Genomic DNA, 14,262 nt, shown 5'->3' on the forward strand with positions numbered 1-14,262 from the left:
CCAAATCTCCCTGGCTCCAAAGCCTGAGCTTTTTCCAAGAAATGGGTCTGGTCACAGAAAAGAGTCTCTGAGTGGCTGACACTGGAGTGGCTTCCACATGCCCTTCAAAACCTCCCAGTCCCAGGATCTTATTTAATTTCCTGCTGAAGTTCTTGGCACAATAGGCTCGTAAAACCTGGTGAATTGGCCGCATTTATCAATATAGTTAACTCTGTTATCTATCCATCTATCTGTGATGATCTTGCCTTCAAGTTTTTATTGGGTAATTAAGTCAAGTAACTCTTCCCTGTAAGCATCTCCATGGCTTGCTTTGTTGGGTTTGTATTTTCCTTTGTTCACGTACTGAACAAATACCAAGCACCCACCAAGTTGTTGTGGGAGGCTTAGTGGGTGTAGGTGAGTGGGGCCCATCCCTCCCCTTGAAGAGTTCCCAGCTTAGAGCAAAGTTTCTGAAGGGTCTTCCATGGGCAAAGTGCAGTGATAGGCCATGGAGAGAGGAGGACCACAAACACCTGCCCTCAGAGAATCTCCTGGGTTTGGGAGACAGACCCGCAATTAGATAATAGAAAGGTGTGAAAGGAGGTGGGAAGGAGCAGAAGTGGATGTGGTTAAGTGTGGGCTGGGGGTGGGAGCAGCCCGCCTTGAGTTCCCACAGTGCTGTTTTTAAATCCCAACTTGCTCTGGCCACTGTGGGACACTGTGTCTCAGAGCCCAGCAGCCTGCAGCTTGGAAGGAGGCCTTTAAACGGGAGAAGGTGCTGGAAAGAACAGTTGCGTAAAGAAACAAGCTAAATTTATCCCTTCTCGTAGACCCCCAGCAATTGCTATGCTTAACACCTGACTTTCTATCAACAGAGACTTGTTTAACCAGAAGGTTAGTTGTTTTTCTCTGAGAAAGAGACAGAGAGAGAGGGGAAGAGAGAGACAGAGAGAAAGAGTTAGAGACTCTGAAGACAGAGGTGCACAGAGAGACACCTGAGGAGAAGCAAGGAGAGACAGAGGTAAAGGCATCCTTTGGTACACAGCCCCGGTGAGCAGCAGGGAAGAATACGAAACTGGGCACCTGAGTGGGAGAAATCAGGCAATCTCCTGCCCCCTTCCTCCCTGTCTACCTTGCTAATTTCCAGATAGCACCGTTTTTCAGATGTAAGCATATAGGAGATGTCTGTGTTATCTTGGCCACTGCTTTGTCCCTGTCACCCGCCACCATCCCTATATAGCTGAGAGTTCACTGTAAGTGGATAATATACAAAAGCAATGATTTAAATAAGTATTATAAGACTAAATATGCATGCCTTTGACCTAACATTCCCACCTCCAGGAATTTATCCTATCGAAAGTAATTAAGGACACAGGCAAAGAATTTAGCAAGAGATTATTCATTGCAGCGTTGTTTAGAAAAGCAAGGAAACTAAATAGCCAATCCCTGTTGGGGACCTGCTCAGTAAATAATGGTATAACCTTACAATAGCTGTCCATACTGTTTGTAAATTGGGTTATAAATGGTTACTTATTGATGTCGAAAGACATGATTTATTAGGTGTAAAAAGCAAGTTACAAAATAGTGTATACAGTATGACTTCATATAAGTATTCTTATAAGTAAGAATAAATATAAAATATATAATCTAGGAAGACATATACCGAATGTTAATCTCTAGGTGGAGAGATTCTAAGACATTAAAAATTTTTTCTTTTTGCTTATCTGCGTTAAAAAAAAATTTTTTTTTCCACAATGAACATGTATTTCTTGTGCAGTGAGAACAAATTTCCTTCCAGTGGTCCCAGCAAGCGCCTCCTGCTGGGAGTCCAGGAGTGTACGGGCAAGCTGAATCAGGTGCTCCTGGCACTGAGGCATTGTGGGAAAGGCCACCAACCTTTGCGAGGCCACTTCAAGCTGCTCATTAAGAATTTCCAAAACAGCGAGTCCCCACCCTGTTTCCACTCCCCATCCTGACTGGTCTTGCGGGCAAGAACTCAATGATCCACACCTTGGTATCAAAATGCTCAGTTGCTTCATAACCTACTGGGGGGTTGGCTGCCACCCTCCCTTGAGGCAAAACAGTTTGTACAAGTTGGTATTTGGTAAAGCTAACCTTGCTAAAGCTGCAGGGCCTTCCCAGCTAGCCAGGAGCACCCTCCCCTGTAAGGGAGTGATGACTAAGACGCTGCGTTGATCAGGTCTACTGCCTCTACTACACAGAGGCAGTTGTGATTCTGAATGTTGGAGAGAAAAAGCCGTCACCATGGCAACCCAGGCTCGCTCAGCCTCTGGGATCAGTCCAACACTCAGGGAAAGAAGGTGGAGTCTGGAGTCAGAACAAATACTGCCTGGCTGTCTGACCTCGGGTAGGACACTTAGCTTTTCTCTGCCTCAGCTTCTACATCTATAAAATGATACTAAACTTCCTTATCCTTCCTGCTCCCCAGATTAATGAGGAATCATCTGCGAATGGTAACATGCAAGAGGAGCAGAGCGTCCTTAGCTGTGGTTTGTCCCCAGATTGCTGTGTGTGACCTTGGGCAAATCATGTAAACCTTCTGTGCTTCAGATGCTCTATTTGTAAACAGGAAAGGAACGTGCACTGTGATGGCTTCTCAGATTTATTGTCAGGTGCCCATGAGAATCCCAGAATCTCAGGGCTGGAAGGACTCTTAGCCCTTACCACCCATGCAGGAATCCCTTTGATAAATTCTCTGACCGAGGTACTTGTTCTGCCTCTGCTTGGTTACCTCCAGTGGCAAAGAGCTCATGACTGCACAACTTCCCAGGTAGCTCTTGCTGCATGACACTAATTGTAAGAAAGTTCTTCTGTATATGATGTTTTACAATTAAATATTTGTTTAAAAAATTAGCAGTTCTTTTCAGAGCTATTTCTGCTCCTGATTTTCCCAGTGGGTTTGCACAAGGTAGAAATTAGCAGCAATTGGCCAGAGGCAGGTACAGTCCCAGCTCTGAAAGCTTTTAGCTTACTGTAACAGAAGGAGTATGGGTTCCGGGGTCACACACTCTAGGTTAAAATCCCACTTTGTACACTCACTTGATGGTTGACCTTGGGCAACTTATGTTAGCTCTCAGAACCTTAGTTTCCTGATCAGTAAGATGAGGATAGAAATACCTACCTCACAGTATTGCTGTGATAGTACTTCTTATTAAGCTTACAACTCTAACTTCCCTGGTAGAACTCTGGGGAATGTGGGGGGCAGGTGGGTTACACCTTCCTCTGCCAGGCCCTGGACAACGCATCTGCCCTCCAAGCCCCATCTGGCACGTGTAGGCCCTTATGTGCCCAGGCTGTGCTCCTCTCAGAAGGAGACAGAAGGTTCATCTCACCCTCCTGGGAACCCCTGCAGCACAGCCTTGGGTCTGTAATTTAGGGCCTTCTCCCTCTCAGGCCTGTACCGGGGGCCATAAAAGGAAGATGATGCAATGGCTTCAAGACCAAGTTCACCCCTCCCCGTAATTCCCCTGCCTCAAGGTCAGCAGCCCCACAGACTTCGCCAGCACTAAGCAAGCATCCCAGGGTGTCACTTGGTGAAGGCTTTCAGCCGTATTTAATGGGAATCTCTTATGGGGCCAAAAGCCTCTAAGACTCGAAAGAATGGAGTCTGGTGGTGGACTTCAGGCATGGTGATAGGGAAAGCTATCTGGGGTAGGAAAGTGGTCCTCTGCCCTCAATAGGAAGGAGTCAGGACGCCTGACTAGCTGTGGGCTCTCTGGAGCCAGTGACTTCATTCCTCCATGCCTTACTTTCCTTGTGTGCAGAAGGACAGGTTGATGCCTGAGACCTTCCCTGCATCAGAATTATAGGTTTCCCCATTTGTTGGATGCAGGATGAGATGGTGAAATCACCCTTGACCTCTTTTTGCCACGGAGACCGCTGAGCTCCCACTCCTCTCTGCTTCCTCCACAGATGAGTACCTCCAAGTCCTCAATGTGGTTGTGGCCGAGGTGAAGAAATCCTTCTTGGGGCCCTTGTCCCGGTCCTGTAAGATGGTGCAGATGATGAGGCAGTTTCTGTACCGGGTCCTGCCTGAGGACTCCTACAAGGTCGCCACGGGGAAGCTCCACGTGAACCTCACCCGGTTCACGGATGGAAAGAGTGTTGTGGTTTCAGAATATACGTCCAAGGAAGAGCTCATCGAGGCAAGGGGGCGGGACCTGGGAATAAGGGCGGGGGTGGGGCTAGGGATAAGGGCGGGGCCAGGGAGTTGGGACAGGAAAGGAGAGGCTGGCCCTGCTTCTCTCGACAGGCCTCTGGGATGGTCCACTTGTCTGCCTCCCTAGTTTTTCCCTCCCTTCACCCTCCTGGCATCTATCTTTCTGTGTCAGGCATGCTGTTAGACAAGATGGACACAGAGAAGCCAAAAACTAATCAGACTTGCTCACCATCCTACACTTCAGCACTCAGGGTCTGCCTCCTTTTGCCTCTGTCTTGCCCTCTGCTCTAATGCTGCAGCTTCTCAGAGGCCCGTTGGTATTACCAACAGAGGTCCCATGGCTCCTCTAGGGCCTGGACTTCAGTGTTTCCCCACTAAATTACTCCCAGTTTGTGGGAACAGCTTCCCTCCGGCCCCTCTCTTCCACTGGTCCTTGATAAAAAGGACTGTTTTATCACTAAACGGGTTAACACTTAGGAAAGGGGATTCTGACAGTGCATTGTTCTAAGCTCATTAATATACATTTTAGTTATGACTTATTATTGCTGGAGAGTGCTGTGGATATGTCCAATTTTCTTTCAGGGCAAGAGTTGAGCTGCATGACCCTCCACCCATATTTCCAATCCCCTCCCCTGCTCTGAACACAAGACCCTCGCCACCCATCCTCACATCCCCACACTGGCATGGCCTTGACCCTGGGGGTTGGGGATGAATAGGCAGGGACATGGATACCTCCTCCAGCTACCTCATGTCCTCTGGGTTTATTAGCACCCAGCTCTTCAAGACTTTTCTCTCCCCAGCCCTCTCCCACCACCTCCCGCTCTTACCCATGCCAACCAGAGCAAATCACACAAAGCAGGCCTCTGTGTCTGCACCTGCTGCGCCTCCTGCCTTGTGCCGGATGCCCTTCCCTCCTTCCCACCCCACTTCATCTGCTTGATGAGACTCCAGTCACTCCTGCCAGGGAACTTTCCTTCATCACCTGCCTGCCTTGCAACCCCTGGGTTGGGTGCTTCTTTGGGACCACGATGCCCATGCTCACCTCCATCACAGCACCTGTCACCCCATGTACTGTCACCTAATTGCTTGCTCCCCCTCTGAGCATTCCCAAGGGTGGGCATCTCACCCTCCTTTGATTCCAGACCCAGGCCAGACACACATTAATGGATTTTGAATCCCATCGGATTCATGGAAATTTGGTGCTGGAAGGAAACTTGCAGATCATTGAGGCCACTCTCTCCCTTTAAAACTGAGACATCGGGCCCAGCCTGACCAAGTAGGTTACCAAGGATCCAGCCAGGAGCTGAACTTGGGGCTCCACTTCCCAAGGCAGTGACTCCACCTTGGGTTTAAGAAGGGCCAGGCTGATGGTGGCCCAGATGCCCGCAGGTGATCCCTCCCCACCCAGCCCCCAGCCCTTGGGCATCTCAACCCTGTCCTCTCCCCCACAGGCCCTGTACTGCAGCTGCTTTGTCCCTGTGTACTGTGGCCTCATTCCTCCAACTTACCGCGGAGTGGTAAGTACCTCAGTGTGGGAGGGGGGATGAGCTGGGATCCAGGGGTGCCTCAGGGCCCCTGTGACCCACATTTGGGAGGAATTCAGTGGGAAGACCAAGAATTGAAAAGGTCCTTGTGGTTTCCTACTCAGAATTCCCAGTGTAGATAGATTTCTGGGGCTTTAAGAAGAACTTCTGCCCCTAAGTTGGGCTTCTCTCTGGACCCACCAACACATTAGTGAACCCAGCAGGTCAAGGCTCTACAGGTTTGCCAGATTTCCCCAGTAGGACAATCCAGTAGGCCTGAGACTCTGTACCTCTAATCAACTTCAGCTGATGCCAGTGCTCCTGGTCCTCGGATGACACTCTGAGTAGGAAGATTTAACCCATGCCCTCTCCTCATTTTATGTATAAAGAAAATGAGATCCAGAGATTAGGAATCAGCTAGTGGATGGACCCCCGTATTGCATGTCATTCATTTCATTCACAGGCACCCAGAGAGTTAGAGCCTCAGTATCTGTGATCCTTTGTTCACAGCTGAGGAAACAGAAGCCCCAAGAGGGGAAGGGACTTGAGGGTGGACACAGGGTGGTCAGGGGTGCTCTGGAGGGTGTTAAGGGTGTCTGACCTCAACAGAGGGAGGCAGCTTGGACCCAGGGCAGTCTGGAGGAGCGATATTTCACAACCTGCTCAGACCCACCACATGTGCACTTTCTCAAAAGGCCCTGTGGATGAGCTCCTTTCCCCGGCCCTGCCCTCAGCTGTTGAGGGACTCCACGAGGGGTAACGTGACAGGGAAGCATTCATTCCTGCTTCATCCAGAGTATGGATGTCCCCCGGACCTCGGCGTCAAAGCTTCTCCCAAGGGACCCATTTCTTTGCTCTCCCTGAGCGGGGGAGAGGACCTATGACCCCAGATGAGCATGTCTCACTCTGTCTCCCTTCTCCGCCTGCAGCGGTACATCGACGGGGGCTTCTCGGGCATGCAGCCCTGCTCCTTCTGGACGGACTCCATCACCATCTCCACCTTCAGTGGTCAGCAGGACATCTGCCCGCGGGACTGCCCCGCCATCTTCTGTGACTTCCGCATGTTCAACTGCTCTTTCCAGTTCTCCCTGGAGAACATCGCCAGGATGACCCATGCCCTGTTCCCTCCAGACCTGGTGGTAAGAGACAGGAGGGACCTGGGGGGTGGGCAAGGAGAGCCGGAAAGGGCGATGGGGTCTGGAGTGGGATGGGGGAGCCAATGAGGCCCACTCAGTCCATCTCAAATGATCCCTTCAACTTCCTCCTAAAGCTGTATCCCGGCCTTGCTGCCAGCTGGGTATGTGACCTTGAACAAGGGCTCTAAGTGCTCCCAGCCTCAATTTTCTCCCCTGTAAAATGAGGTGATCTCAGAACCACTGATAACAATGTTGGCTGAACTCTCCCATTTTGACATGCAATGTGGGTTCAGCAAATTATGGCCCAGGGGCCAAATCCAGCATATGACTTGTTTTTATACAGCCTGTGAGCTAAGAATGGACTTTCTATTTTTAAAGCATTGTTTAAAAAAAAAAAAAAAAAAAACAAGAAGAAGTGACAGAGACTATATGTGGCCTACAAAGCCCCAAATATTTACTGTTTGGCCTTTTACAGAAAAGGCATTGTGGGCAATATCTGGTGTAATCCTCCAGCATCCTCTGTGATAGATACTGTTATTATACCCATTTTACAAGTGAAGAAACTGAGGCTGTGAGAGGTTACATTCACACAGCCACCCAGCCAATAAGTGGCAGCACTGGGATTTGAACCCAGTCTCCAAATGCTGCTCTTTATACTGTCCAAATGCACCTTCTCTGGTTCTACTATAAACATCGCACCCTCTCCGGCCCAGGGGAAGATGGTGATCAGCTGTTCTTAGCAGGTGGTGAAGGATGGGCACATTTTGAAAAGCTCATGATATAAAGCTTAAGAGCAATGAAAGCAGCTGCTTTGGGAGAGGGGACTATGGGTCTCTCTGTTGCTACAGCCTTAGTTATTTTCCTGGTGCCCCACCTTGCAGATCCTGCACAATTATTACTACAGAGGGTACGAAGATGCTGTTTCGTACTTGAGGCGGCTGAGTAAGTACCGTGTGGTGCCCCGAGGAAGAGGAGGAAAGTGGGGCAAAGGGAAGTATAAGGGCTGGATAGAGGAGCATTTCCCCCCAATTTGTGAACTGGAGGCGCTCTTCACCCAGGAGAGCTGGAAATGGGCACAGGGACCTGACAGCCTTCATTGTCCAGATGATACTGTGGCCAGAAATTAGGACCACTGTGGAAAAGGGGCTTTAGGTTAACTGACGGGACTTTAGGTTAACTGTCTAGGGCTTTTGTACAAATGTGTTTCTGAATTTAAAAACTATGCTTAGGAAATACATAGCTCATATCTCCCTGGAGCATTCCATTCTCATATCATTACATTTTCTTGCATTTTATTCTCTTTCCAATGAAACAGTATTGTTAATGTAGAACTAGATGTGACTAGTTTATGTTTGTGTGAGACTTTGGAGTGACATATTGATCAACAAATGAGAGAGAAGAGCCCTTGCCTTAAGTTGGTTTGGAAAGCATGGTCCCACCCCTGTGTATCCTCTGTGCATTGTCTGGGTGGAAGGAAGATTCCAATGGCAGGCACTACACACGCTAACTCCATGAAGGCCATGCAAACAAACATCTTTGTTAAAAGGAAAGAAAAAATGCTTTTCTGTATTTAGAATTAATTCCATAGAGCATATTTCCAGAAAAAAAGGATTTCTGGATCAAAGGGTGTTTACCTAATGTTATATCATAAATTTTTTTCCATGTTGCCATATGGTCTTTGTAACTGGCTTTTTGGCACCTGTATAATATTCCATCACAGTTGTACAGAATACTTTGATCATTCTTTGAGTTTCCAAATGTTCACTATTATAAACAATGCTGTGGTGAACTTTTTGTATATGTAGTTTAAAAAATATATTTAAGGAGTGAGATTAAGGGGTTGAATGAGGTTTTTCTTGTAGGATATGTGCACTTTTTTTTTCTTCAAAATTGCTTCCTGCTGGGACTTCCCTGGCAGTCAAGCAATTAAGACTCCGTGCTTCCACTGCAGGGGGTGCAGGTTCAATCCCTGGTTGAGGAACTAAGATCCTGCATGCTGCATGGTGCAGCCAAAAAATTGCTTCCTGCTTTCCTAAGCTCTGCTGTCCTAACTCTTTACTTTCTCCTGGGTCCATTCTCCCGACTAGCGGGGTAGGGAGCAGGAACACAGGATGGAGAGAATGTGGGCTCTGGAGGCAAGTAGCCCTGGGCCAGGATCCCCATCCCCCAAGCTCTGTGAGCTCCAGGAAATCACTCTCCCTGTCTGAGTCTTAGTTCCAAATCTGTAAAAAGGGTTTATTTTTTTTATTATTATTATTATTTTAATTAATTTATTTATTTATTTTGGCTGCATTGGGTCTTTGTTGCTGCGCACGGGCTTTCTCTGGTTGTGGCGAGCGGGGGCTACTCTTCGTTGCGGTGCGCGGGCTTCTCGTTGCGGTGGCTTCTCTTGTTGCAGAGCACAGGCTCTAGTCGCACAGGCTTCAGTAGTTGCAGCATGTGGGCTCAGTAGTTGTGGCTCGCGGGCTCTAGTCGCACAGGCTTCAGTAGTTGCAGCATGTGGGCTCAGTAGTTGTGGCTCGCGGGCTCTAGAGCGCAGGCTCAGTAGTTGCGGCGCACAGGCTTAGTTGCTCCGCGGCATGTGGGATCTTCCCGGACCAGGGCTTGAACCCGTGTCCCCTGCATTGGCAGGCAGATTCTTAACCACTGCGCCACCAGGGAAGCCCTGTAAAAGGGGTTTAGATCCTGGTTTTTGACCACCAACTATGTGACCTTGAGCAAGTAATTCATCTCCTGGGGCCTGTTTTCTCATCTGTACAAGGAGGCTGATGGTGGAACCTACCTCTGAGTTTTATTCCTAGCCACAGTCAATCCAGTCCACTGCCCCCTCTGACCTCTCTGCAGACAGACTCCTCCTAACCCTGACTGTCCTCTGACAACTGCCCCATCTTCCACATTTTCACAGGTGACAGCTATGAAGCTGAGCCCCCAGTGTCCAAAAGGTTGTCCAAACTGTACAACCTGAGGGTGGTGGTGGTGGTGGAGATGAAGTCTCACCTACAGAGCTTAGGAAATAGGAGGGTCTGGCTAGGGCCTGTGGTCCTTTCGCCCCAGGTGGGGAGCCCCTCCATTCTTTCCTCAGTGATGGTGTTTATCGAGGGCTTGAGGTTTGGGGAGCCCCTGATTTGGTTCTTGGATCTCAGAGCAGATACCAATTCCCTGCCCCAGGAAATCCCACTACACCTCAGACTGCATCCTGACTACCTGGCTGCCTCCATACCTGTCTCTCGCCTAGAACTTTTCCTTTCTCTTCCTCTCAGGGCAAGCCCTGGGAAGACTTACAAAGTGGGTTGTTAAGCATCTCTAGTCTCCCCCATTTCTCAGTAGCTCCTTACCCTCTCACCCTCCCCGCTTCCACGCTTAGCTGGTGTGGACATTTTCACAGGTATGAACAGCAGTCTTAAACCCAAGGATGAAACTCTAATAGTAGCATTGCAGGCATCCACTCCTGAATTGGGGCAGTATATGGAGGATGGCAGGTTTTTCCCAATGGCCCTGGAATCACTCCAAGTAGGAACAGACACAGCTCATAAGGGAGAAAAAAAACTTGTGCTGGCTGCCAGCTGTTTTTGCTTCCTCTTCCAATTTGCAAATGTGTGCATGGCTTTCTCAGTGCAAGTTTCAGCTCCAGCACCTAAATCCTCTTGGGTTTGGTGGGCCTGGAGTTTTCTCCCGGCACCAGATGCAAGCAGGAAATACTGACATAGCCTGAGAAATCCCCACCTACCATCTGGGAAGAGAAAACGGAAGTCTGCTCCAGCCTCCTGCCTGGTTTCTGAAAGGGGGTCAGCTCAGGTAGAAAGCCACACCTGCAAGGTGTCACCCTGAACTCCTCAGCTCACATCCTGGCATCCTCTTTCTCCTCCCTCCTAAGGGTTCACATCTACCTAATTATTCCTGCCACCAGGTGAGCCTCCCTCTCCACCCTTGGCCTCCCCTGACAGCAGACACTGCTTGCTGGCATCCTTGAAAATCCACATTCCCCACACAGACATATGTACATGGTGAGGTCGGAGCTCAGAGGATGCCAGGTCTGAAATATCCATCCCATATCCAGCCATGCCCGGCCAAACTGACCTTCCTCCCTCCCTTCCTCCCACTCACAATTGGGTGAGTTTTGACACAGACACAGACACACACACTTGTGAAACCAGCACCACAATCAAGATAGGGAACAATCCATCATGGCTGAAGTTTCCTCATGCCCCTTTGGGATCCCTCTCACCTTCCCTCATCCCACCTTCCCTCATCCCACCATCCCCAAGCAAACCCTGATGTCTTTCTGTCATTATAGATTAATTTGCATTTTTAGAGTTTTTGATAGATGAAGGGTCTTTGATGCCGCCTGTAAGCCCTTGCATGGTCTGGCCCCTGTGGTCTCCTCAGCCCCATGTCCCATCACAAGTATGCCCACCCCTGTTCCACCTACACTGACCTCACAGGGCCTTGACTTCCTGCTGCTCCCCCGAACCTGTGACCCTTGTGTGTGCTGTTCGCTCTGCCTGGAATGCTCCTCCTCGTCCCACTCTGACCACCCCCTGGACCCCTCCCCTGTCACGTCTCAGCTCAAACGTCACTCCCTCTGGGAAGCCCTCCCTGCTCCCGTCTCTCCTAGTACCACATTCTTCACTTCCTAGCACTTGTCTTGGTTAAAACTTGAGGTTATTGGCATGGTTAGTGCCTGCCCCCAGGCTAGACTGTAAGCTCCAAGAGGCCTATTTTTGTCTCCTTCAACTCCTCAGTGCCTGGTATAATGCCTGGCACATATTAGATGCTCAATAACTATCCATTGAATAAGTGGATCAAAACACAATCAGAGGGCTTCCCTGGTGGCGCAGTGGTTGAGAGTCTGCCTGCCGATTCAGGGGACACGGGTTCGTGCACCGGTCCGGGAAGATCCCACATGCCGCGGAGAGGCTGGGCCTGTGAGCCATGGCCACTGAGCCTGCGCATCCAGAGCCTGTGTTCCGCAACGGGAGAGGCCACAACAGTGAGAGGCCCGCGTACCGCAAAAAAAAAAAACAAAAAAAAAAACCCCACAATCAGATATTCAATGTAAATTCAAGTAAGCAAAGAAAGGCCATTGAAAAGCACTAATCCAGGGGTTCCCTGGTGGCCTAGTGGTTAGAATTCTAGGCTTTCGCTGCTGGGGTTCAATCCCTCATCGGGGAACTGAGATCCTGCAAGTTGTGCAACGCAGCAAAAACAGAACAAAAACAATGAAAAGCACTAATCTTGTTTATGAGAATAATTTGGGAAGCCATTTTTTGCAAATACTATGCTGATGCCAGGGGTTAGTAATGCCACCTGTGACCCCATGCTGTTGTTTTTCCTAGATGTTGCTTACTTTAATTCTCCTTCCAAGAGAGTGATTTTCCCCTGGGTAGAAGTGTACTGCCAGATAGAACTTGCCCTTGGCAATGAGTGCCCTGAACACTGTCAACCAAGCCTCCAAACAGAGCGGGCCGGTCCAGAAGAATCCAGACAACTTCACACACAATGGGCTCCCAAAGGGGAAAGAAAAGGTGGCCGTAGTCCACCTCTGTCCCCACCTGTGCAGACACCTGAATCCACATGCGAGTGGCCTGTGGAGTCACCTGTTTCACCACCTGCATCGCCACTGGCCTCATCACCATCACATTCTCCAACTGACTTGCCGCCTCTATCACTCCCAGCTGTGCACTTCCTCCCCAGCTCAACACCTGGGCTGTCACCCGTATCACCATCACAGCAGGTACAACTGATTGGATCACCACCCAGATCCCCACCCCCCCAGTCATCAATGTCATCCAGGACATCCCTGGGGCCTTCCGCTGTGAGGACATCTCCAACATTGCCCCAGTGTTCTTCTTCAGCATCACCTGCACAGCCACCTGTGGAGGAACTGGGCCCAGAACAGCCCCAAGGTATGGACCCTTCTGGCTTCTCACAGCTTCCTCATGTCTGGAGCCTGTTGGCAAGTGTGTAACGACATGGTTGCTGATAACAGTTGCTTTAGAGGGGTGCGTTGGTGAAGTTGGCCCGTAACTTTAGCGGCTCTACTTGCTATGAGGACAGACCACCACGAGAGGGCAGTGTACTTGACATTTGGTTTTTTTCTTCTTTAGTCCAGTGATTCTCAGAGTGTGCTCCCCAACTAGCAGCAATAACACCACCTGGGAACTTGTTAGAAACGAAAATTCTCAGGCCCTACCACGTACCTACTAAATCACAAGTTCTCGGGGTGGGACCCAGCTGTCTGCAGGTTTTGCAAGCCCTCCACATTTGAGAGCGGCTGTTCTAGTAGATTTTTTATTGTGAAAGCTGCTGTGCCAGGGCAGTGTTACTCAAGAAGGGGTCTGTGGACCAGTGCCAGTCCCTGAATTAGTTGTTATTAGTTCACAATTAAATGAGTACAGAAAGTGGGAGCAAGCATTTAGAAATGTTTATAGCAATACAGTAGAGCCATGACATCCAAGAGCTTGGTCATTTTCCTACTAATTCATTTATATTGTATTTCACAAAAGCGCTAGTCCATTATGGATTGTAAATAGTATTTTAAAAAACTGGTTCTTTACTACAGGTGAAGCACCCCTCTGCGGGCTGCAAAGATGAACAGCTCTTAATTCCTCGCTCTCAGGAAATCTCCCCTCCAACGGAGGGAATGGCATGGATACCAACCTCAAAAACGCAAAAGGAATTCTTAAGTACTATATAACTAACAAAAACAGTGTTGAGGGTATTAATAGAGAATGAGATCACATCTCTCTGGGGAGATAAGAAAGGCTTCTTGGAGGTGACAGGTGATTTGAAATGGGCAAGATTTTGACAATTGTGGTTTGTGGGATTGGACAGAGTAGAAAGAACATTTCAGATTTTGTTTATTCCATAGGCTCAGGTGCAGAGAAGGAAAGTGCAAGGTACATTCAGGATGAAGAAGATACCTATTTGGCCATTGTGGGTGGTCTGGGTGGGGACCAAGGGAGAGGGGCCCAAATGATGGACCGAAGCCAGGTTGTAGGGTCCTCATGGTTCACCAGCCAAGCTTCCATAGTTATTACGATAAACAGTAGCAGAGATTAGCAAGGTTTCCTTCTTTGTGGATCTGCCCTGAGTCAGGGGTGACCCCCCTTTCTCTGGAATAGGTTCATTTTGTCTTTTTTTTTTTCTTTTCTTTTCTTTCTTTCTTTTTTTTTTTGAATAGGTCCACTTTGATTCTTTTAACAATGAGACAAAAATATCAGAACATTAAGAGTCAGAAAATTGTTCAAAGTCTTTCACCTGCTGTCTTCTTCCCTGTTACATGAAATGCATTTATTTTATGTTATCGCACCTGTGCTTAAAGGCAGCCATCTTCAGGGGCCTGAGCACTCCTGGACCCAGAGCTGGCGTTCCTCACTCATATTGGGGTGGACAGAGGGTATGGATAGCCCAGTGGTTCACGACTGCGGGCCATATTACCCCC

General features: G+C 48.9%; 1 protein-coding gene across 1 annotated transcript in view; it reads left to right on the forward strand.

Annotated features, from left to right (window-relative positions):
• Window positions 1–14,262, forward strand: part of PNPLA1 (patatin like domain 1, omega-hydroxyceramide transacylase) — a gene marked incomplete at both ends in the record, with an annotated part of 42,543 nt that overhangs the window by 21,544 nt on the left and 6,737 nt on the right. The window contains 5 exons of the mRNA XM_082637122.1: window positions 3,913–4,145; window positions 5,611–5,676; window positions 6,612–6,821; window positions 7,700–7,760; window positions 12,155–12,724. Of these exons, the coding sequence (XP_082493248.1) occupies window positions 3,913–4,145; window positions 5,611–5,676; window positions 6,612–6,821; window positions 7,700–7,760; window positions 12,155–12,724 (1,140 nt within the window). The remainder of the gene's footprint in view (window positions 1–3,912; window positions 4,146–5,610; window positions 5,677–6,611; window positions 6,822–7,699; window positions 7,761–12,154; window positions 12,725–14,262) is intronic.

This window comes from Mesoplodon mirus (assembly GCF_964341445.2).
Source record: "Mesoplodon mirus genome assembly, chromosome: 12".
Classification (NCBI taxonomy): domain Eukaryota; kingdom Metazoa; phylum Chordata; class Mammalia; order Artiodactyla; family Ziphiidae; genus Mesoplodon; species Mesoplodon mirus.